Below are 24,062 nucleotides of genomic sequence, written 5' to 3'. Positions count from 1 at the left end.
TCTACAATGTCTTTCTCTTTCTGTTCCTGTCCTTTTGACATTGGAGAAGATCAGGGAAATGGAGATGAATTGGAGGGAAAGTGCTGCTGACAACAATATCAACCTGTGCCTCACCTCTTCTTAATTTTCCCTCCTCCCAGACTCTTGCCTCCCTGGCCTTTGCTCCCCTGTGGTTTCCTCCCCCTCAACAGCTGGGAAGCTGTTCTCTAAGCTGGAAAGCAAGTCCTAGCTGGGGAAATGCATGTAGTCAGTTCTCGTTATCTACTAGGGTTAGGTTCCTGGAAAACTTAGTGGATACGAAATTAGTGAATCATTAAGCCTATGGGAAAAATGGGGTTAAGTTGCAGAGGACCCTCTTCACCATAAACTCTATGAACTTTAGGAACCTGAATCTCAACTTGAAGTCTAGGGGACTAGGTGATAGCAAGGGCTCATCAACATCTCCAACATCTGACGCTTCCTCTTCTGTGCATTGCATCAATGCCTTGAAGGTTGTGGCAATGACATTTTTCCATGCTGATTATCCCTTGTGAAGGTTGCTGACCCAATAACAAGTTCAGCAGTGAGGTTGCTTCACCCATCCTTCTCATCTTCCACCTGTCACTTGGCTCCTTCCCTGGGTTTTGTCCATCCCCAGATCAGCCGTCAGTTAGCCTTCCAGAGAGCTCTCATCATCTTGGGGACACCAGCTCATCAGCTGGTGTCCCCAAGAATGTGGGGCAAGTCTGGAAGTGGATACAAATATATCCAGTTTTGCACAGGCAAATACCAATGCCCATTTGATGCAGAAAAATGACCCAATCCAGGACAACTTTAAAAAAAAACAAGGGCATAATTGGCTGGACGTAATTAGTCAGCCTCTTCCCTGTCAGCCATATAGTGTATAGGCGCCTCTTCCTCTCCCACTTGCACAGTGCTGGTGCTGCCTTCTGCTTAGCAGCAGGCCACATCTCTTCCTCTCCCCATAACCTCTCTCACCCCCACCTACCTGCTTGTAACTAATTGACAGATGCTCTGAGTGCAGCTGCACAATATTCGCAGATAAGGACATCACAGTTGAAGATAAGAGAATAGACTGGCAGTAAATTCACATATAAAGAGAACTGACTATTTCAGAAGAGCCATTTATGGTTTTGTGTTACTTAATCCTTTACATCCTTAATCAGTTTACATCCTGAATGTGTGCCACAATACTCAACACTTGAAGACAAGCAGCTGAATGTTTGAACAGACTCTGTTAAGAACATAAAAATTGCCTGATTGCATGAAATCAGTTCACAAGAAGGACATGAAGGTGACATCTTTCCCATTTGGCCTCAGCACCTGCTTTTCAGACATATTTGGCTCTGAACCAGCAGATTCCATTTGATTATCATGGCTAATATCAAGAGGGTCTTCACCATGGATTTCAGACTTCATTTTTGTTCAAATTCCAACTTAACCAGAGGCCATTAGTACATCTTGGGTTCAAGGCATCCTTACAAAGTTCTGATTGACCTATAAGGGCTCATTCACACATATGCATTATCACTTCATCCCATGGTCACATCAGGGTGCATGTGTGAAACAGCCCATAGTGATATCTAGTCTCTAAGTGACATGCTTTTCACTGAGGTGGCCCCTCATCACCACACTGGGAAAAGTTATACGAAAAGCAATCTTTCATGTACAGCAGAAGAAAGGAGCTCTTTTCCTAAAGAAGTCTCCTTCCTACTGCAGATTTATTTAAAGACACATGCTGCCTCCCAGTGCAGCGTCCTTCCGCCTGCTGAACCTGAATAGGAAATAATCAGCCAGCTTCCACACTTGCATTTTGGCATATTAATGGAACCTACTTCTAACATTCATTGTTTGTGGAGAGATGGATGGAATGAGTATTTTCATCAATGCTTTTCAAATTTCAGAGCTGCCTCACAGCTTCAGAGGAGAGAGCCCTCATGTGACCTGTACTTTCTGACCCCAGAAGCTATATCAAAGAGGAAGTCCTGTCCCAGATGCACAACTGGTCCAGTGTCAATATGCCTCAAATTATGCCTCAAATCGTTTCTTCAGTTCCTTGACCTTGGTCTGGGTCAAGGGCCTGGAAACCAAGGGCTGATGTAGGCTGGTGATCTGCCCAGGACTGGGGCTGCTTTCCTTTACTATAAAGTCAGTCTTTGCACTGATTTTTTTTTGTAATGATGCCACAAATGATTGGCTGTTAGAACATGTAGATGTGGGTGGCTCTGCCTTTGGTGTGGGGATGGCTGGTGGTGGATCAAGAGTCTGGTCAACCCTGGCCTCCTCTTCAGATTCCATAGCTGGGCATTTTTCTATTACATTTTCACTAGAGGAGGAGGTTTCATGGTCTGTATTCTGGGTCCATGACACCTGTGACAGCTCATAGCTGTCAGAAGCAATCATTTCCTCCTCTTCTGGAACTGTTGCCTTCTCAGGGCCAAGAATGACTTGGGTCTCAGACAGGTCATGGTCTCGACTCTCATTGCTTCCACCTGCAAATTCAGTGAATGGCAGCAATGTACTCTGTGTATCCTCTTGCTCCAGTTTGGGCAGGAGTGTGGTGTCCTCAACCAAGGAGTCACCTGCATCTTGTCCCTCAAAAAGAGATTCATGGAGGGTCTCTCTACTGGACCTCAGCTGAAAACAGATAAGGGGAGACTAGTTAGGGTTTCTTTCTGTCTGCTACAGCTGTGCCACTGTCTCTGTGCCTGTAATCTTTAACAGGTGGCCTAAACTAGGAAGGCTTACCTTAGTATAAGAACTCCTGTCCTCTAGGTTGCAGAAGTCCAGGCTGCGTGTCCCATAGAGAGGCCGGCCCCCTTGACTTGGTTCCAACAAGCTTAGTGTCTCAAAGATTTCACCTAAGAGATCAAGGCCACCTGCATCCAGGAAGTCAGGATGCAGATTTTCATCTCCTTCAGAAACATCATTGGGGCCCAGCGGGAAATCCAGTGAGGCTGTGCTGGAAGAGGTGGGAACGTCCATGGGAAAACATGTATATTACACATGCGATACATGGTCAGGAATTTTGTTGACATTTGAAAGAACATTCCAAACAGCACACAAAGTATGGGGGAAACATGCACACTGACACAGAAGACCCTTGTTTTAAAAAGCATTAACATATGCTAACAGGTGTGTCCATGCAGGTCTGCAGACAAGTTGTGACCTAAGGGGACCAAACCATTCCCCATGAGCACAATTTCTGTTCCCTTACAGTAATATGTTTACTATTCTTATTTTACAAAAAAAAGTCAGAAAAACCAAACTAGAAAGCCAATCCAAGATGTCTGTTGAAATTTACAATCTGCAGTTGTCTCTATCAGAGTTAAAGGCAGCATGGGGGTAGTTGTGGGTCAATTGTATTGCCTAGGGATGAACTAATGAGGAAAAGCTGAATACAGAAAGGCTTTTATGTTTATTCTGGGTACAGGCTATCTGTAAAAAAGTTTATTTTATTCTAATGTGTTTGTTCCTTGCTCTCTCAACAGGCCAAGCATTCACTATCTGTGGGGTAAAATCCACAGGGACTTTTAACAAAATAAGATGAACCAAAACTTTTGTTTGGGTGACCTGATACAACAGAGGGCAAGACCCGTGTACCTCTAATCGTTTGACAAAAGACAGAATTTGCACTTTGTCCGAGTTCCACATAATCATATTTGCTGATGAATTTAAATGAATAGGATGGAATTCACTAACAAAGATGATATTGCGTGAACAGCTATCTCATGACAAAAACTAATTGTCTCACTTTGGGTGTTTACACCCAAACCATGCTACCTATGTTGTAAACTGTTTTTCAGTCTGGTGGGTGGGTCCTGGTTCGCCAAAAGCTTATGCCATGATCTATATTTTTAAAGACCTAAACAGAATATGAGGAGATACTATGTTTAGATTTCTAAAAATAGTTTCAGGTTTAAAAAATAACTCCACTACCCTCTGTAAGTCAAATGAACAAGGAGATATATTAGCCTTTAAAGTGCCACAACTCATCTGGCATTTGTTATTTATTACTGAGCTAGAGTTATTTATTACTGAGCTCATTCTGGGCACTGTTGGATGGGTAAAACCACATTAAAAAAAAAAAAAGAATTCCCCTACAAAGTTTAAATCCTTTTAAACACCTATGAAAATCTGGAGCAAAAATGAATTCCCATTGCCTGTTTGCAACCCTTAGAGGGCTCCTGTACCTTTAAAAACCTAATCCCATACCTATTTACTCAGATGTAACCCACAAAAGGAGACTTGCAGTACAATCCTATGCATCCCTACAGAGAAGTAAGTCCCCTTGCATTCAGTGAGCTTACACCCAGGAAAGTGTGTATAGGATTGTAGCCTTATTTTAAATTAAGTATGTGTAGGATTGAAATCTAAGAGTTTAACCTAGGGCCAAATTATACAATATGCTATATAGGTAATGTAGCCTGGTTCTTTGTTTTATAAATAATGTTGGGGGGGGGCACTTTATCTCAGCTCCTATGTGAAACTCCTCATCACCAACCCAGCCACCAGGCCACATTGGGTATTTAGCATAATGTGTAGTTCAGCCCTTGGTGCAGTCACAGCTGTTCATGCTCTTCTCAATGAGGCTCATGTAAGAAGACTTCCATGTGGATTCCATCCTATGTTAATAGAGGAGGTGCCCTCTTGATTTTCCACCTTGGCCACTGAGAGCAGTGTGTCATCCATTGAGACTGAAAAATAAAGAGTTCTGGGTCTGGAGCCTGGCGTCAACAAATGGAGCCTGGCGTCAACAAGTCTACTAGAAATGCCATACCTTTGGGTCTGTAGTTCTGTCTGGCTGCTCTGTCTCTGAGGCCGCCGGGGGCGAGACTGTGAAGGGAAAGAGAGCCTAAGCAGCCCTTCTGACACAACACCTCTAAGGGCTTGCTGCTTATATTCTGTTTACCCTGTCCTGCAAGCTGTTGTTCTGGGGAAGATAATTTACTGTCCTGTTTCAGGAATTCATTGCTATAAATTGCCCAATCTAGCAGGACAGCGGTGGACAGCCACTGGGTACATATGCAGGAATGAATGGATTCACAGGGCTGATTCTGCCCAGTCATCCTATGCAATCCTTAACACTAGGTATGCCTTCATGGTCAACTTAAACTGTGCATTATCTTCCCCAGAAAAAAACAACTTGTAGAGAAGGGTAAACATACCTCCTCCAGGCTTTTCCCACCCCACACTTTTTGCATATGATTTTCACTCCATTTTCCACTTGCCTTCCCAAAGTGCTGGGTGATGGGCAACCGGCTTTGCAGGTTCTCAGACTGTTTGCTCCTGGTGGGCAGGATGGGGCCGGAGATGTGATCATTGTTGAAGGAATGTCTTTGGTGTCGGTGCTGGCCTGTACTAGCATCCTATGGGAGATAAGAATTAAATTGAGCATAAGCTCTGCTCCCCTCCTTATGCAGGTGTGTCAAACAAGATTATAACCAATCACATAAAATCTAGAACCTTATTATTGGTTTGACCGATCAATCAAATGGGGGGAGGCAAAAGGGGGCATGGGCACAGACACAATCAGGTTAAAGAACTCTGTGCCCTGGAACTCCATCCAGTCCCCCTCCTTGATTATACTTAAAAGGTATTTTTGTTTCAGCAGCCTTCAGCCTCACAAGAGCTGGATTACTACTTGCTGACATAAATTATTTACCAGCTGCTTCATGCTATTTTCAACCTGTTTTTATTCTGTTTTATATACGTTGATAGTCTTTAAAAACTATGAATGTTGGTTGCCTTGGATGTTGTTAAAATGGAAAGGCAAGACAGAAACACTTTTATACATAAACAGACATATTATCACACTGTGCTTATATTTATTTTCAGCTTGCCTTCCCTCTAAGGAACTCAGAGCAAACTCAGCATATGGGTTTGCTTCTACCCTATTTTAATCCTCCTAACAACTCTGTTGGGTAAGAGAAAGGGTAAGAGAAAGTTACTGACCTGGCCTGTGAGTTTCATGATTGAATGGGAATGTGAACCTAGGTATCCACAGTCTTAACCTGACACCCAAAGCAGTACACTATGTTACTTGTTAATGTATAATCATTACAGATGCTCAGTGGCTGGCTGGTCTTATTTTCCATTTCAGACAAAGATATAATCATAAGCACACAGTGTTATGCCTCTCTACCGCCCCTTGCGATGGTAAACACTAAATAAATCCAGTAAATATTCCATATATTATGCCCTTATATTTTATCCTTAACTGATGTTAGCTCCCCTGTAAGAAAAGATTCCTAAGATCCTGAGGAATGTTCACTGCTAGGGTGAGTAAAATGCTGGAGAACCTTCACAAAGTTTCTGTATTCTTGAGAAGAACTGCCCTGAAGTTCCAGCTAGGCCAATTCTGCCTATGTTTTAGAGCAGTGGTTCTCACACATTTAGCACTGGGACCCACTTCTTTAGAATGAGAATCTGTCAGGACCCACTGGAAGTGATGTCATGACCAGAAGTGACATCATCAAGCAGGAAAATTTTAACAATCCTAGGCTGCAATCCTACCCACACTTACCCAGGAGTCAGTACCATTTACTATCATTGTTAAAAAAATATACATAGTAGCTTGTTAAAAGTATAGTTCTGTAACATTTCCCCAAATGCAGTCACATACCGTGGTAGCATCAAGTCTAGTATGTTAAAAATAAAATATTGAAATGAATGGGGACCCACCTGAAATTGGCTTGCGACCCACCTAGTGGGTCCCGACCTACAGTTTGAGAAATACTGTTTTAGAGATTCAGAGCCCAATCCAATGGGCTCCAGCGCTGGCAATGGCTGTTGCAAAAGTGCCGTGAGGCACATCCGCGACACCTGGGGTGTAAGGAGCACCGGTGTCGGGCCAGTGCCAGTTGGTGCTGGGCCCAGTGCCGGATGAACACTGTAAGAGCTTCAGTAAGGTTCCAGGCAGTTATGAGGACTTGGGGGTGGGGGAGGAACCAGGGTGGGAAATGACGACCCAGAAGAGTCCTGCTCTGCTGAATCCTATCCTCTGTGTTGGGCTGCAAAGCCCGACATAGAGGCTCTTGTCCGCACTGGAAAAATAGCCAGCGCAGACTTGAGAAGCCCCATTGCACAGCCTGGGACTTTCCCTGGGGTAAGATGATGGTCCCCTTCCACCAAGGACAGCTCTGGCAGGCTTGGCAGTGCCACTGGATACAGAGGTAGCCATTTTGGCACTGCTGCACCTGGTAGCACCACCAAGGTACCACCAACATTGCCTTGTGGCATCTGTCTCAAAAAGCTGGAAGCAGGTTGAGGTGCTTAACATGCCTAACTAACAAAAAGCTGGAAGCAGGTTGAGGTGCTTAACATGCGTAGGTGGGAAATAAAAAAATGCTTAAGGAAAAAGTGCCCCTGAATTTACTTGTTGCAGTATGAATAATAATCCCTAACCCAGAGATGGATGCTTCCCACCTAAGGTTGAAATCACGCTGCATAATTTTTCTTAGCCTCATAAGCATCTTAAGGAGAAGTTTGGAGCTGATGGTAATTGTCTCTTACCTTTTCCATCAGACGGGTCCGCATATTCTTCAGGCCTATTTTGGCATGGACTTTGGCCTAGACAATATGAAGAGGAGGTGACAAAATGCACAGTGCTCAAAGGAGCGTCAAGGGTGACTCATAGATTTAATGTCTACCCCATCCCAAAGGCTCATGGTGGACAACAAAAAGCAAACATTGGCAAAACAAAATAAAGTATTATGGAATTCAGTCCAGCTCCTGCTTCCTCCCTTTCCCTAATCCAATTCTGAATCTACAGTTACCAGTCTCCTGTGGAACCTTACATCCTAGAGAATTTTATTATTATTATTTTATTAATTTATACCCCGCCTTTTTGCCCAACGGGCACACAAGGCGGCTTACAACACTTTAAAAATACAACATTAAAAACAATTTACAATAATTAAAAAATCTAAAAACAAACAACCCCCGTGGATTTTCATATAAAAAGCAAGAATGCCAGCCAGCCTGTCAACAATTAAAAGCTTTTTGAAATAAAAAGGTCTTCAGTCCACGCCAAAATGTTAGCAACGAGGGAGCAGTTCTCAGTTCTAAGGGGAGTGTATTCCACAGTTCGGGGGCCACCACCGAGAAGGCCCTCTTCCTGGCCGCCGCCCCTCTCACATCTCTTAGTGGCGGCACAGTCAAAAGGGCCCCCCCCAGATTATCTAAGAGCACGGGCAGGATTGTAGGGAAGGAGGTGGTCCCTCAAATACCCTGGACCTGAGCCGTAAACGGCTTTAAAAGTCAAAACTAGCACCTTGAATTGGGCCCGGAACAGAACCGGCAGCCAGTGTAGCCGCCGGAGCAACGGCTCGACAGAGTCAACCCTAGAATCATCCTAGGGTCTCCTGTGGACCCTGAGAAAGGTATAGACTGGGAGCTGGGAGGCAAGGATGTTGAGTTCAGTTTTGCTGAACTTGGAGAAGCATAATAAGAGTTCTGCTGAATCAGGCCAAAGGCCCATCTAGTCCAGCTTCCTCTACACAGTGGCTTACAGTGGCTCACCAGATGCCTCTGGGAGCACACAAAACAACAAGATACCTGTATCTGTTTGCCACTCCTTTGCATCTAGCATTCAGAAGTTGACTATCTCTAAAACCCAGAGGTTGCATGTACCCACTGTGGCTTGTAAAGATGGACTTTTCTTCTAGAAATCTGTCCAATCCCCTTTTAAAGGCATCTAGGCCAGATGCCGTCACCACATCCTGTGGCAAGGAGTTCCACATATTAATGACATGCAGGGAAAATATTTTATTTTGTCTGAGGATATTACCAGGCAGGTAGCTGTGCTTGATGGAATGATAGATGGAGAGGGGAAAAACAAGTTAAGTTGAGAACATCCTGCCTCTGTCCCAGAGATTTCAGTCTTCTGTCCCTGGAGACCCTAAAACCCAGGAGCTTTTGATCAAACCTGGAGAGCTAGTAACCCTATCTGAACTCCTCTTGAGGAGGGGGTGGAACAATACAGAACATCTTAATACCCTTGTTGTCTGAACAAGAATGACATTAATGATGTCATTAAAAAGAACCTCCTTGGTGATTCTCTAGGACAGGGGTGCTCAATAGGTGGATCGCGATCTACTGGTAGATCGCGAGGCAAAATGAGTAGATCGCAGAGTGCCGACCCCCCTCTTTCAGGTGCCTCTGGGAGGAAACGCCGGGAGTAAGGCCCATTGTACTCAATGGGGCTTACTCCCAGGTAAGTGTGGCTAGGATTGCAGCCTCACAGCCTAATCCTAGGCATGTCTACTCAGGAGTAAGTCCTGTTATACTCAGTGGGGCTCAAGGTACACCAACATACATTGTACACATAAATGTTATATGTTATGATGGCGCGAACATTGTAAAAAAAACTCTGGTAGATCTCCGGGCCTTGCTGGGTTTCAAAGTAGCTCTCGAGCCAAAAAAGTGTGAGCACCCCTGCTCTAGGATGTAAGGGAGAAAGTACACCTTCAAGGTGTACTGAAGAGTTTTTCAAGCTGGAAGATGCAGGTGCTTTCCCGCTGAGCACTGGCTACATCTCCCACCAGCGGGGCCAATAACACTTTGGAGTTATTTTGAGATAGTACAGAGGCTATACAGGGTATCAGTACCCTGGATCCCTCTGACACACATTGAGCCTAATCATTAAAACAAAAACATTTCTAGGGCACATTTGAGGTTCCCCATCCTATTGTTTCTGCACTGGGGCCACCCCTCCTTTCCTTCTTTCCCTCTCTGCAAAAGTCCTAAGCCTAACAAGTGGTGCTGGCACCCACAGCTGAGAGGGCTTTGCGAAGTGATTAGACAAACCCATGGAACAGTCTACTGAGTTAAGTGAACCCTCTAGCTAAGAGGCAATCTTCCTCCAAATACCAAAAACTGGAAGAAAAAATGTGGAGGGTCACCACCTTCACACCCTGCCTCACTGGGGCTGGCATCCATGTTATGAAAAACACAATGCTGTTATGAAATACCCCCTGCTAATTGGGTAAGAGGCACTTTTTCAAGTGGGTGCTCCTCTTTTTAGCAGGGGGAGAGTAACTGGCCCACCTCACCCAGCACTGTCTGTTCTAGTGGCTGTCTGCTGGTGTTCTTTTTGCATCTTTTTAGATTGTGAGCCCTTTTGGGACAGGGAGCCATTTAGTTATTTGATTTTTTTCTGTAAACCGCTTTGTGAACTTTTAGTTGAAAAGCGGTATATAAATACTGTTAATAATAATAATAATGTTAATAATTTGCAATTATCAACTCCCTAATGGGGGGCAGGAAAAGCAGGCTAGGGAGTCTATGGTTATACATGGGCTTCTTGGGCAGTACAATCAACTGGGACGCCTTCAAGGTGGAAGTACAACTCAAGTCTGCTCCTGCAGAACTGGCTTTTCAGTACAGCACCACTGAATCCCCATTGGATTCACAGTGGAAAGGGAAGGCTTATTCATTAATTTCTCCCATTTTTATACCATTCCAAAGAGCTCATGATGGTGAGTTCCTTCCCCCTTTTTGTCCTCACAACAATACTGTGAGGTAGGTAAGGCTGAGAGTGACTGGGCCATGGTCACCCAGGTTTGTGGCTATGTGGTTTAGCAGGGATTTGAACTTCCAGGATCTAAGTCCAAATTCCAAACCCCATTCTGGGGCAAATCAGAGCCTGGGACAAAGGCACCTCTCTGAGGTGGCCAATGCCCAGGAAACATCTATCCTCTCTCTTCCTTATGGCAGGCTTGCAGGTTGAAGGAAGAGAGAAAACAGCTGTTCACTGTGACTGGAGTATTGCTTCAGGTAACTTCCAGTCAAGGGTAAAGAATCAGTCAAGCGCCTTACATATTGGTAGACATTCCTGACAGCAGGATTGGCCTTCTTTTTCATGGTACTTAGCAGGGCTCCTCCACCTTTCTGGGAAGAGAGAGAGAAAGCACAAACACATCAACTAGAAGCAAACAGCAGGCAGAGAGGAAACAACTAGCCATGCTTGTGTCTTTTCTGCATTTCTCATATCCTCCCTTGGATCCCTTGAATGCCACTCAGGAAATATTTAGTGATCTGTGATCAAATATCTGTGATCCTACAGAAAGGATCACAAGGCTTGGCTCAGTGGGGGAGACAATTCACATGAAGAATGAATGGAAAATTAATGAGACGAGGTGGACACCTAGTGGACAGGGATGGTAATGTAAGGAAAACCAGTTCCATTCCCTGCCCCTTGCATAATAAGGGGCAGGTCACTCAAGCAGCCTTCTCCATAAAGATTTGAAGGAGATATCTGGAGAGACTGCTTTTGAATAGTGACGCCTAGTATTAAACAGTGCCTCACTGCATTGTATAAATTATCGTTTGCTGCAGTTACTGTAACAACTCTTTCAGTTGGTCAATATTCTTCTTCTCATATTGCAGACAGAATGGGGGAGGGGGAGGAATCTGAGATGCATGACTTGCTTAACAAAGGCAAACTAAAAGAGCTATTATCAAAGGCAAGATTCAAGTGGAAGGCTTACTGATTCATAGCTCAGTTTCTAAACAATTATAATCCACCAGCTCAAAGCAAGGATCAGGTTTCTGACTTGGAAAAGGAGCCTGACAACTCTAGTCAGTGTTGCCATGAGGTTCTGGGGGCCCTTAGGTCCTGTGCTGAGCCCCCTATGGAGGTCTGATGTGGGCATACTTGCTTGTGCATGCACACGAGAGGTCAATCTGTACACCCTTGTAACTGAGGACAGCCCCAATGGTGCTCAGGAAGGAGCAGGCAGTTGCAGATCTTATTGAGTGAGTCACTTTGCTGTCATCTCTTGTTCCTCTCTCCCCCCCAAGAACGGGCTTTTCTCACAGGTCCCTAAGTCATTGGAAGCTCAACTATGCAGAGGAAGGACAAAAGAAAGCTGCAATGGCACAGTCACAAGTCACACAAGTCATGTGACTGATCAACTTGCACTGCTGTTGGCACTTCCTGCTGGCTGATGGAGATTTCAAGGATCAGGTCTGGGGGTGGGGATTGTGAGCCCATGGCCAGTGCCCAACTTGGCTCAGTGATGACCAGCTGTGTTCATCTGGAAGACTGTCAAAACTCCTTTCCACTAATGAGGCACAGGTCACAATGTTCTTCTGCACAACCCTCACTGAAAATCACAGAAACAACACAGGAGGGCTTGCAAAGGAGAGCTCTTGAGTAGATTGGTTCTCATTAATGAGAGTTGGGTGACTCCCACAATGCTGCCCTTCATGGTACTTTGTGGTTGGACCACCTTGAATCACTGCCTTACCCAAGAATGAAATCTGGATGTGAAAGACACAGGCTCAACTCTCAACTGCCTCAAGTGCCTTGCACAAAATCCTCTCTCTCAGGCACACTTTTCTACCAGTACAGCTATTTTTTTGTTTTAACAACAAATAGGATTTGTTGGCGACCATTCTAGACAAAAATTTTTTATACTCAAGCAGATAATTAAAAAGTAGCTATGAGGGCAAGAAAAATGGTAGCAGAAGACAAGAGCTCTTGCCAAAAGGAGAGTCATCTCCTTACCTTAAGGTTTTCCACCCAGAGCTGGTAGGAATGCATGTTACCTAGGGAGAAAGAGAGCACAGATACATTTTCATGAAGGCCTAGGCCAGCCATTTTCATCCACTGTGCCGTGGCACACTGGTGTGCTATGAGTGGTCTGCAGGTGTGCCACAGGAGTTTGGGGGAGGGTCATTTATTAGTAGGACCATTGGGGGATCTGAGCCCCCCACCAACAGCATGGTGTGCCTTGTCAATGGTCCAAAAAACTGATGGTCTGCCTTGACAATTTTAGCACCTTGGCAGTGTGCCCTGAGATGAAAAAGATTGAAAATCACTGGCTTAGGCAGGCAGGTGTTACATCTCTGCCAGTCCCACATCCCAGGCTTTAACAGCCTACCACAGCCCCACAACTAGCAGCTCATTCATTTGTTGCTGAGAATTTTGACGCAGTTTCTCCAGCTTGTGGCAGCCACATCCAGGCCTCATTCTGTTTTTTTAGCCCCTGAGTTCAGGGATGTTTTTGAGCTTCCATGGCAATTGTAGAACTATCAATTGAGGTCTGCATCACCTTATCTGTAGGTGTGGTTTGTGAAGCTGCAGCATGGAAATTCAGCAATGTGCTGCTTCTTAAAAGTGACTATGGGGGTGGAAATTGTGGAAGGCTAAAGGGAACAAAACCAAATGGGTATGTGTAGAATGAACCAGGATAAAACAAAATATGGAAGACTGCAGTAAAGTGTCAGACTACAATCCTATATACACTTTCCTGGGAGTAAGACCCATTGAACATAATGGGACTTCCTTCTAAGTAAACATGCATAGGATTGTGCTGCTAGGCATCTCCCAATAAGCTGATGCTGAGATTGTGCTTACTGATGCTTATGTATTCACATTCCATTCACTACATAGCAGAGAAACAAAAACAAGTTGGATTCTATGTTACCTGGGGACAGGGTTCTGTTGATCTCTTGCTCAAAGAGGTCAGAGAAGTCTTCCCCAGCATTCAGCTTCTCCAGGCGGTCATCAATGAACTGAGAGAGTTGAGGGTGGATGGGGGTGGGAAGAGATACAAAGAAGGGTACTGTAAGGCTCTTGGCATGTTGCAATCTGCACTCTTGTGTGTGCACTTGCACATGCGTGCACTGATCTGTGCCTGCTCTGGGAGTCAGTGGACTGGATTTGATTTAATTTTTCTTCCTTCCTGATGATGCTGTTTGCTTGAACACCTGCTTCAACATCTCAGAGACCTGCAAACCCCTACCTGCTTGAAGAGTTGAAGATGTACAGCCTGCTGCAGGAAGGCCTGCACAGCACCAGACCCTTGCTGCAGGAAGGTGTCTTGGCAAAAGGTGATAGGCTGTCCCTGAGAGAAAGAGAGAAAGACAAGAGTGAGTGCAACCAGGGGGCATGGAGATGGATCTATAGGTATGCATAAAGCAGGCTCTCAAGAGAAAGCATTGAGAATAATAAGTGCAGAGGAATAACTCTCTTTCCTGGAACAGTTTTCTGAACGATAATATTGGACCATGGAAATGGAATGGAAACCAGAGAACAATTTGGAATTGAAAATTTAAGGAATGCACTGCCAACCCTATCAAAGGCAGGAATACCCTTCAGAGGCTCAGCTGAAGTGCTGCTTCAGCTGCTGGGGTGCAACACAGAAGGTCCTCAAGGACCTTCAAGGATCAGCTACACATGCAGTGTTAAAAGAAGCTGTTATTTGCACACTTTCAAAGAATTTTGAACTGAATTTAATGAAGTTTGAATTTCCTGGATCAGTTGTCCTCAAACTGGTGGGTTGTAACCCACCAGCCTGAGAACCCTTGCCTTTTTCCCTTTTTCCCTTGCCTGGGGGCGAGCAATGGAAGGAGACCCCTGAGGTCTGAGTTGCTGGGGCCTGGAACCTGCTGCAAGGGTCAATGGTCATTTGGGTGACATTCCCTGGGCTGCAAAGTGGGCAAGGAGAAGTTCCAGGTGAGGCTGCAAAGCCAAGAGGGGATTATTGATGTACCCCAGTCTTCCTCCTCTGCAGCCAGGGCTAATCCTCCTCTTCAGGCACTGGCTCTGAGCTAGCCCTCAGCTCCCTGGCCTCCTCCTCCTCCTGGCTGGCAGGAGGCTTTTAAGCTCACCCGGCCTCTCCCACTACCACAATACCTGGATGCCCCACCCTTCCCACTACCACCATGACTTCTGGCCTCTTCAGAAATGATGTGCAAAAGGTGCAAAAGAGAGCAACTAAGATGATTACGGGGCTGGGGCACCTTCCTTATGAGGAAAGGCTACGGCGTTTGGGCCTCTTCAGCCTAGAAAAGAGACGCTTGAGGGGGGACATGATTGAGACATACAAAATTATGCAGGGGATGGACAGAGTGGATAGGGAGATGCTCTTTACACTCTCACATAATACCAGAACCAGGGGACATCCACTAAAATTGAGTGTTGGGCGGGTTAGGACAGACAAAAGAAAATATTTCTTTACTCAGCGCGTGGTCGGTCTGTGGAACTCCTTGCCACAGGATGTGGTGCTGGCGTCTAGCCTAGACGCCTTTAAAAGGGGATTGGATGAGTTTCTGGAGGAAAAATCCATTATGGGGTACAAGCCATGATGTGTATGCGCAACCTCCTGATTTTAGGAATGGGTTAAGTCAGAATGCCAGATGTAGGGGAGAGCACCAGGATGAGGTCTCTTGTTATCTGGTGTGCTCCCTGGGGCATTTGGTGGGCCGCTGTGAGATACAGGAAGCTGGACTAGATGGGCCTATGGCCTGATCCAGTGGGGCTGTTCTTATGTTCTTATGTTCTTATGATGTGGATTGGCCCGAGCAACCTGATTAGAAATCTGAATTGGTGAATGGTTTTTTCCCACACACACATATAGCTGTTGTTTCAATTCCTCTGTAACATGGGTGTAATTCCTTCCTTGACCAGAACGTTCATTCAGGTGGCAAATCTACTTTTTCTTTCGCATGAACAACTTACGTGAACAACCTTCTCTGCCATTCTGCCCTGCTTGTAGGGTTCCCAGAGGCAGCTGGTGAGCCTCTGTGGGAAAACAGGATGCTGACTAGATGGGCTTGGCCCAATCCAGCAAGAATGTCTATCAAATCTAGCAAGAATTTTCATGTTCTTAACTTTTCAATCTGTGGTGGTTAGCTGTGCTTTTAAACAACCATTTGATATTAGCAAATGCTGATGCTCAACTCGATTGTTATGTGAAAATCCCCTTTTTCCTTTTAGTTGTAACTTTCTCTCTCTATCTGGTTATGTTACTAAAACATCATGCAGGCCACACTTCTCCCAGCACACTTTTCCAAAAACTGGTCAAGTCACAAGCTCATGGTTACAAAATCTACCTCCCTATGATTCACATATTATAGGAAGAAGTCTGGCATAGTAAATCATTATTTAAGTGTCTCCTATTCATTGTATTGTTTTAACCCAGTCTCCTACATTACTGTATTCATTGTATTGTTTTAACCTTAAGTACCGTATGCAAACTTGAACTGCCTTCCTGGTTTGCCCATTCATTGTATTGTTTAAGTTCCCCCAGCTAGGAAGCCAGCCATTAGACCCCATTGAATTTTGCTGATAAGGGACATCCTGATCTTTTCAATGTTTACCCTGCTGTGTGGTAGTAAGCAAGCTACCATTCAGCTCAGCACATTTTGCAAACCCCTTTTTAAGAGAGGACTTCCCCGCCACATGCTCTCTCTCCGGCTATCCCTCCAAGGACCAACAGATCTGTGTTGTGTCAGAGGGTCCTCTACACAGGACTCTTCCCCCCCCCCCAACTGCTCTACAGGACAGGTAACTATCTTGCGCCTGAAACTCTTTCCCTTCTTCCCCCCCTTTTTTCTCCCCTTCTCTCCCCATCTTTAGTTAGCAACTGGGTTTGGCAGACCAGGGACCCCTAAAATCCTTCCCTACAACCTTTCCTTTTTCTAATTTCCTCAGATGCACCAAATACTTTTCACATGCAACCACCATGAAAGCTAGGTACATTGGATTCAAGTACTAGGACCAAGAAACATATACTTATCATTTTTCCATGTGCATTATACTGTATTTACCTTTGTGCTTTTGTAATAAAGCTATAATCTTTTATTAAAAGTTATCTTTCTCCCAGTCTCCTCTTTGTGCTAAAGGGAATTTCTCTGCATTATGCCGTCTTGTTATCCAGCCTGCGATCCTGAGGTTCCAATAAGGGTAGTGTAATAATTCCCCCTAAACAAAACAGCCCTTTTGGTAACAGGATGACTTGTGCTCATTAAGCTGAAGAAGCAGGCCAGGCTACTTTTCTGGTCGCTTGGCAACTCTACTTCTTACATGTTTTACATCCCTTCTAAAACTTACCTCCTTCCAGTCTAAAACACATCTAAGAGAGAGTGGGAAAAGTGGATTCTTCAGCACAATGCATTTTCCCCTCCACATAGAGGGCTAAGCCAAGAAGAGCTGAACCACTCACCGGGTTGCAAATGAGTGCCTCTCGATAGCTGCCAAACAGCAGTGCCTGCGCCCTAAGGAAGGCTCGGGCTACTCCATCACCTGCTGATTGTTTCTTCAGCTGGTACTTCAACAGAGAGACCTGGAGTGGGGGAAAGGGAAGAAGACAAACTCATCTGCAATCCAAGAGCCTTTCCACACAATTGCAACAAGGACCACATTTTACATGCACAGCCCCAGCCAAACCTTAGTAGCAGAATACAGTAATCCATCCCCCATGCCATTACCAGCTTCCCAATTCTGAGGGCTTCATAGGCAGGGCACCTTCAGTGAATCCCTTTAACCTGGAACTGGCAGTGTGCAAATCATGAATTCTCTCATGCTTCTTGGGTGCAAAGCAAGAATGGTGGCAGCACTGGGGCCTGGGGTCTCTAGGTGGCCATATGGCCCTGACAAATGCTCCACTATGAAGCTGGTCCTGTCCCAAGAATAGGCTTGGTGAGAAGGAGAAAGGAGGTAACCTTGTGGTAGAGGAAGGGGAAGGGTAGGATTGTTGCTGTTTACAACTTTTTAAAAAATGGAATTGGGGTGCATTTCAGCATCAGAATCCACAGCCTGGAAAAGAAATTTACAAAAAAAGATAACAAAAAAGTACAGTTTCGGGTAACAATAGGGCAGTTTAGTTGGAGGACATGTTCAAGTGTTTGCAGGGAACTAAGAACAAATGAGGAGACTCATCTGCAATATGCAAATTAAATGAAATATGAAATATGTATATTAAATTATTCTACTTCTGATATCTCCAGCAAGGCCATACTTCATGTTGTCTGAAAATACTTTCCTGAAGGGCCAAGTTGTCAAGGACAATTTTAGTTTCCATCATGATTCTGCCACCAAAAGAGTCAAACCACACCTGAACTTGCTAAAATTGAAAGTGTCCCAGATGTGGCTGCCCCACAGATATTTAAAATGGCATTATGCTTACCACGCTTTACCACCAGAAGAGCTGGTTATTACAGAAAGACTATTTGGAAACTAAAATTTATTCTGTCCTCTCAGTATTCAAAGATGACTAAGATTTCTGGAGGATGTGGTATGCAAATAGCACATTTAAAAAATGTAACTTCTCTCATAATTGCATTCATGCTTCAGGAGCTATACTGCAGTCATAGGAATTTATGACATTAAGTAGTGTGAAAGCTCAAAGCTTGTGCAAAGCGGTTGAACTGATTACCAAACCATTTCTGTAATTACAGTCTGAACTGGAAAGTTAAAAAATGCTAATGAACTTGCCACAAATCACATTTCCCATTGGTGGTAATCTTTTCAGAGGAGGGGAAGGAAACAGAACATATTTAGGGATAGAAAGATTTTTCTGGTTTGTTTAAAGAGGAAACCAAGTTCTTGAAACTAAATTTCACATGTGCAAAAACAACTGCAATTATGACAAGTGGGGGAGGGGAAGAGTGAGAAGAAGCTTTTAGGTGGAGTAAAGAAAAAAGGAAGCAGGACAGGGAAATCCCAGAGCAGTCAGGAGGATAACACAACATCTGGAGCATCAAACAAATCATTACAAGAACAATACTAACAACATCACTCGGGAGATTTTCCAGGTCCTGGAAGGGGGATTCCAAAGTGTTGCTCTCAATGTTGAGAATGACGACGTCTTCAAGGGCCCTGCTCTGCACTCTCTAGAGAGGTATACAAGAAAGAACTGAGAGACAGGAGAGGGAGAATCCCTGCTGGCTGTTTTCATTCACAGCACTGTTGAGGCCTCTGCAATTGATCCTTCATCACCCCCAGAACTGTGTGTCTCCACAAATCCACTCACAGGACACTTTGGTACCTTCTATCACTATGCTGATGTTCTGTGAATCATATTTCCCATGGTGTTTGCAAATATATGGCTCCATGAGACTTTTCCAGCTCTCCTGAGTGGGGTAGGTTTGCTAACTCACCTCCATGAGGCTGGTGTGGACTCCAATAAGGTAGGGCATCGGGGCACTGTTGAGGAAAGAGAGGGAGTCAGAGCTGGCTCCAGGGTTATGGGCAAGAGGCTATATTGGGTCTTTCTAGTCCCATTCAGCCTCTAGCCATGCAGGAAATAAAACAGAAAAGGAAGAACAAGGGTCACATTTCTGAAAGTGTATAAAATGCTTTCCATGCCTGGGAAATGGAGCACCACCCTCCAGCTTGCCCCACAGCTAACCTCATTTCCATTTAATCATCCCCCACAAGAACAGCCAAATAACAGAATGTCTCTCCTCAGGTACCATCTCCTTGGGATGTCACACCCCTTTCAGGAGGAATGTGTGAGAACTTACCAGCAGTAGTCAAGGAGGTGTGGGGGTAATACTGGGATGTAAATGTGCTGCCAGTGCATGGGATACAACATGGCAGAGGAGGCCTGCACACAGGCTGTGAGCTGCAGAGAGACCAAAGAGGGCTTTTGTTAGAAATCACCTTGTTCCTGCAGGTGGCCAGTACTAGACCCCAGCACCAGCTCCAACACCTTCAACTGCTCAAAGCAATCTTAAGTGACCCTACTCTTTTCCCCATGCAGGTCCTTATTCTTGGAACCACCTCCTAGAACACCTGCCCATCCCACATCCTCACCCTTTGGTTCAGGAAACCTTGCAAGCCATCCCACCTCCTCTTCCTTCCCCAGTCCTTTGCCCTCACCGTGCTGAGCTTGCTGGTGGTGAGTAGGATCCGTCGTTCGTGCAGTAAGCTTGCATACAACTGCAGCATGTTGTTCACATCCAGAGCCACCACAAACTCTGTCAGGTTCCTCTGGGGGGAGCCAGCACCTGGTTAGCCTTTCCACAGCAGAATTAGCACAATGCACTCTCCAGTTCTCCCCTCCACCTTATCCCACCAATATACTTGAGTACTCTCCTCTGGCCATGGTGGCACATTACATTCCCAGGGTTGGCATTAACATATTCTTTATGGACAAGCTCCTTAACAGTGCACCAGAGCAGAGAGCATATAGCTGAAGCTTTTGTCATTACTGCAACTCCACACCACAGACAGGCTCAGAATTATTGCATTTCTGCCTGCCATATAGTCATGCTAGAAAAGACGCTTTCTATTAAAAGGGGCAACCTACTGACTCAACTGTGTTCAACTCATCTCTCAGACTTCCACTATGCACTGTATTCCTTTCCTTGCATTTGGTGCAGTACCTCAATGTCCCCCTGCAATCCATCTCCCATCCCCCTCTGAAATCTTCATAGAATGACTAGGTCAAGTCCTTCCAGCCCCTCCATCTCCATACTTTGCAGCTTGACTTGCCACTCCACTGCAACAATAACAATAACCTTCTCAGGTGCCTATCACATCATGAAGGCTCAGTTGTTTCAGGAAGTGGATTTTGAGTGCCATTGAGAAAGACAGACAAATGTAACCCATTTACCAGGAAATTCTCAAATTATTATTAAGAATATTTATATGACACTTCTCAGCAAAAAATTTCACAAAGTGTTTTACAGACGTCAAATAACTAAATGGCTCCCTCCCTGTCCCAAAAGGGCTCACAATGGAAAAAATAAATGCCAAAGAAACACCAGCAAGTAGCCACTAGAAAAGACACTGTGCTGGGATGAAGAGGGGTAGTTATTCTCCCCCTGCTAAATAGAAACACAGCTGAGAAAAGTGCTTCTTTGCCCTGTTAGGTGTCAAATTCTGCCCCACTGAAGCGAATGCACAAAAGTAGTTTTCTGCCTCAAGCACCGCCATGTTTCAGGCTGGTTCTGTGTCAGTGGCCCAAATGCAGGGCTTGGCTTTGGATCAAGGCTCACTAGGGCTGAGTCCCAGAATCTGCTTTCAATCCCAGACCCCAGCCCTAATACATGAATAATACTAACAAGATAGTGTAGTAGAGTGTCTCTGGGGAGAAACTTTCACATCCTGAGGTCCAGACACACTGTTAAGGAGGCATGGCTTCCAGGACCCAGATAACTGTTGTCTCCCCTTAAGGAAAAAAGCATCGTCCATCATCCACACACACCACTGTCAACCACCCTGAAGCTTCACAATGGAGTCACCATGACTTACATTTTCAGGGATAGTGGGCAGTTTACCATGGTCAGGCGCAATGAAGTATAAAGCCTGGAACGGAAATGGAAAGAGATTGGAAACCCACTCAGCTTGAAAGGAACTCACTGTAGGGAAAAGTTAGTGTTGGGGTAACCTTAGCCTCACCTGTTAATGGCCACCAGCTGAGAGGCAAGACTAGTCAGGTCCAAGTTACACCAGAAGACCTGTGACTGATCTCCCACATTTTAAAATCATTATTACTGTGAGAGTATTATTAGTACTGTATTAAATGAAGCTACAGAGGGAGGAAGAGCTGCTAATTTGATCAGGAAAATTGGAAGTGTTTGTAGTTGGAAGTTCCAATTGTAGTTGGAAGTGTTTAAGCAAGCGATTTTCAACCATTTTCATCTCAACGCACATAGATAAATGCTAAAATTTTCAGGGTTCACTGTCAGTTTTCTGACAATTGACAAGGCATACCATGCTGGGGGGGGGGGGCTGACATCCTCAATGGCCCTATTATTAAGAAGCAAAAATGAGCATAGCAGAGAGCAGACTCAGCTAGAGTATCTCACTGATAGGCTACTTTTCTGCTTGCAGAGAATCCTTTACATGAGCAAGCATTAAAAGTGTTATTTCCCTTGCCTGTGGTTTGGAGTGGTACAGTCCAATCTACCATCTCATTGCAGGTCCTAGAGGTTGTTCCCTGAGGCTAGAAATCAAACCAGCTGGATGCTAAAGGAATGAATGAAGGAAAGACAGACAGCTAACACCACTAAGTTAACCATTAATATACAGGATTTCTGACTCACTGATGTTGTCCCAGGGTCTAAATCCTGGTTCTTGTCTTGTTTCTTCAAATCCTTTCCACTCGAAATTTTCAGTTTGCTCACTTTGGGGTCCTGGCAAGGCAAATGGTCCAAAAGGTGATGATGGTCATTATGGACATTCCAAGTCAGCATCCAGGGTGGCAAACAACATAAAAAAAAGACCTGGATCTGGTATTTAAATGTTTTTTTCACACCCTTTCCTTCACAGAACTGAGGGTGGGAACAATTGCTGCCCCCCTTTCTTTTATCCTCACAACTGCCCTGTGAAGGTTCACCTGAATGAGAGTGACTGGTTCCAGATCACCCAGTGAGATTCATGGTGGACTGGGAACTTCTGTTCTTAGTCGAACACTCTAAACAAAACATCACCAGCTATTTTTAGTTTTTCAGGAACAATAATCTTGATTGTATTTGTATTGATTGTATTTTTGTATTTTGTATTTGTTTGTATTGATTGTATTTTTTAGTATGGAACTTATTTTGTTTTGGTCCCCTTTTTTATTTTAAAAAATTCCATCCCACAGAAGCCAATGACAGTTTTACTATTAACCATAATATTGGTCTCTCCATTGGTACACCTGCCACTGAATAGCAATTGCTCTGTGCAAGATCAAACTAAATTCAACAGGAGTAACCAAGTTTGCTTAGTCACATCCAGTGCTTTTTTTGTGAAAAAAAGGTGCAGGAACTCACAACTTGTTAATGTTTTATTTATTTATTTATATATAAGCCATTTTTTATTGGAGAAATAAAATATTTTTATGTGCTTCCCTAAAGATGAACTTACTTCTGAGTAGACATGCATAGGATTGGGCTATCAATCTCCACATCCCCTTCCCCCTAGCTACTTTTTCTACACATGAGGAAAAATACTGTACAGGTGCACTTGTAGCGTGTAGTATGTAGTGTGGCACTACTTCAAGGAGAGGAAGCAGTGAATGGATTCCAAAAAATGGCTTACATGAGTTCCATGTAGTAAAATTACTCTAAGCAACTGTTGGAGTAAGAACAAAAAAGTACTTCTTACACAAGAGGGGTCCTTAGGTGCACATAGAAACAGCTATGTTTGCAAACAAGTGATTAAATATGGTTTAATTCAGGTATCAGAATACTCTGTATCTTTGGGAAGGCGCTTGGCATGCAATTGTATGTTCTCTGCTGCCCTGAGCAGCTGCTGTGCATTGCTGGAGAGGAGCTGCAAATGCTGGCTGGCGGAGGGCATGCTTGTGGGGGAAGGATGAGGAGGATCTCTGGCAAGGCTGGACAGCACGTTGTACACACGTAGAATCCCTTTTCACCTGCCCTTAGCATGTGAAAACAGGTGCAGATATATATCTCTGCCAGGATTAAGAGCCCAATCCTAAGTATGTAGGATACTCTGAAGTAAGTCTCGTTCTAGTCAATGGAGCTTACTCCCAGGAAAGTGCCTAGGATTGCAGCCTAAGAGCCCAATCCTATGCATGTCTACTCAGAAGTCCACTTTAGTGAATGGGGCTTACTGTGGATAGGATGGCAGCCTTAGAGTCCAATCCTGTGCCTGTCTGTTCTGCCTCTGTTTTACTCCCCGCCCTTCTGGAATGCCTCCGAAGGGGAGGGGCCCCTGCAAAAAGGTGCCGGAACTCTGCCCCCCCCCCCCGCGTTCCATTACAAAAAAAGCCCTGACCAGCATTCATAGAGCAGGAAGTGGGCTCTAATGTTAACATGACATGGGATGCATAAGGATGAGGGGAATCTGACTCCCTGCCCCCTCCTGCATTTCCTTGTGCTCCTCCCATACATTTCATCCCAGCATAGCTTCAAGAGCTGTGGTAGAAGAAAAGTGCCTAAAGCAGTGTTTCTCAAACTGTGGGTCCGGACCCACTAGGTGGGTCGCAAGCCAATTTCAGGTAGGTCGCCATTCATTTCAATATTTTATATTAGACTTAATGCTACCAAGATATGTGACTGCATTTGGGGAAATGTCACAGATCTGTACTTTTAACAGGCTACTATGATAAACAATGGGATTTTTTTTAACAATGATAAATGGGATTTACTCCTGGGTAAGTGTGGGTAGGATTGCAGCCTAGGATTGTTAAAAAATTTCCTGCTTGATGATGTCACTTCTGGCCATGACATCACTTCTGGTAGGTCCTGACAGATTCTCATTCTAAAAAGTGGGTCCCATTGCAGGAGGTCTGGTATAGAGGGTAGAGCCTCCGTAAGCCTGAAGATAACAGAAGGTTACCAGTTTGAGGACACCGGCAGCTCCCTGA

General features: G+C 44.7%; 1 protein-coding gene across 1 annotated transcript in view; it reads right to left on the bottom strand.

Moving 5' to 3' along the window:
• Positions 1–1,142: 1,142 nt before the first annotated feature.
• Positions 1,143–24,062, bottom strand: part of DENND1C (DENN domain containing 1C) — a 32,811-nt gene continuing 9,891 nt past the window's right edge. The window contains exons 8-23 of the mRNA XM_066615917.1: positions 21,790–21,879; positions 20,996–21,049; positions 19,619–19,729; positions 19,261–19,361; positions 18,895–18,940; positions 18,526–18,627; positions 16,959–17,078; positions 13,755–13,856; positions 13,437–13,524; positions 12,515–12,555; positions 10,822–10,893; positions 7,516–7,572; positions 5,232–5,369; positions 4,781–4,836; positions 2,749–2,962; positions 1,143–2,637 (exon numbers count right to left, since the gene is read on the bottom strand). Of these exons, the coding sequence (XP_066472014.1) occupies positions 2,029–2,637; positions 2,749–2,962; positions 4,781–4,836; positions 5,232–5,369; positions 7,516–7,572; positions 10,822–10,893; positions 12,515–12,555; positions 13,437–13,524; positions 13,755–13,856; positions 16,959–17,078; positions 18,526–18,627; positions 18,895–18,940; positions 19,261–19,361; positions 19,619–19,729; positions 20,996–21,049; positions 21,790–21,879 (2,001 nt within the window). The 3' untranslated portion in view covers positions 1,143–2,028. The remainder of the gene's footprint in view (positions 2,638–2,748; positions 2,963–4,780; positions 4,837–5,231; positions 5,370–7,515; positions 7,573–10,821; positions 10,894–12,514; positions 12,556–13,436; positions 13,525–13,754; positions 13,857–16,958; positions 17,079–18,525; positions 18,628–18,894; positions 18,941–19,260; positions 19,362–19,618; positions 19,730–20,995; positions 21,050–21,789; positions 21,880–24,062) is intronic.

The sequence above is a fragment of the Tiliqua scincoides genome, chromosome 2, assembly GCF_035046505.1.
Source record: "Tiliqua scincoides isolate rTilSci1 chromosome 2, rTilSci1.hap2, whole genome shotgun sequence".
NCBI classification, from domain to species: Eukaryota; Metazoa; Chordata; class Lepidosauria; order Squamata; family Scincidae; genus Tiliqua; species Tiliqua scincoides.
The sequence above is the reverse complement of the archived record's forward strand: the minus strand, read 5'-3'. Positions and strand labels throughout refer to the sequence as shown.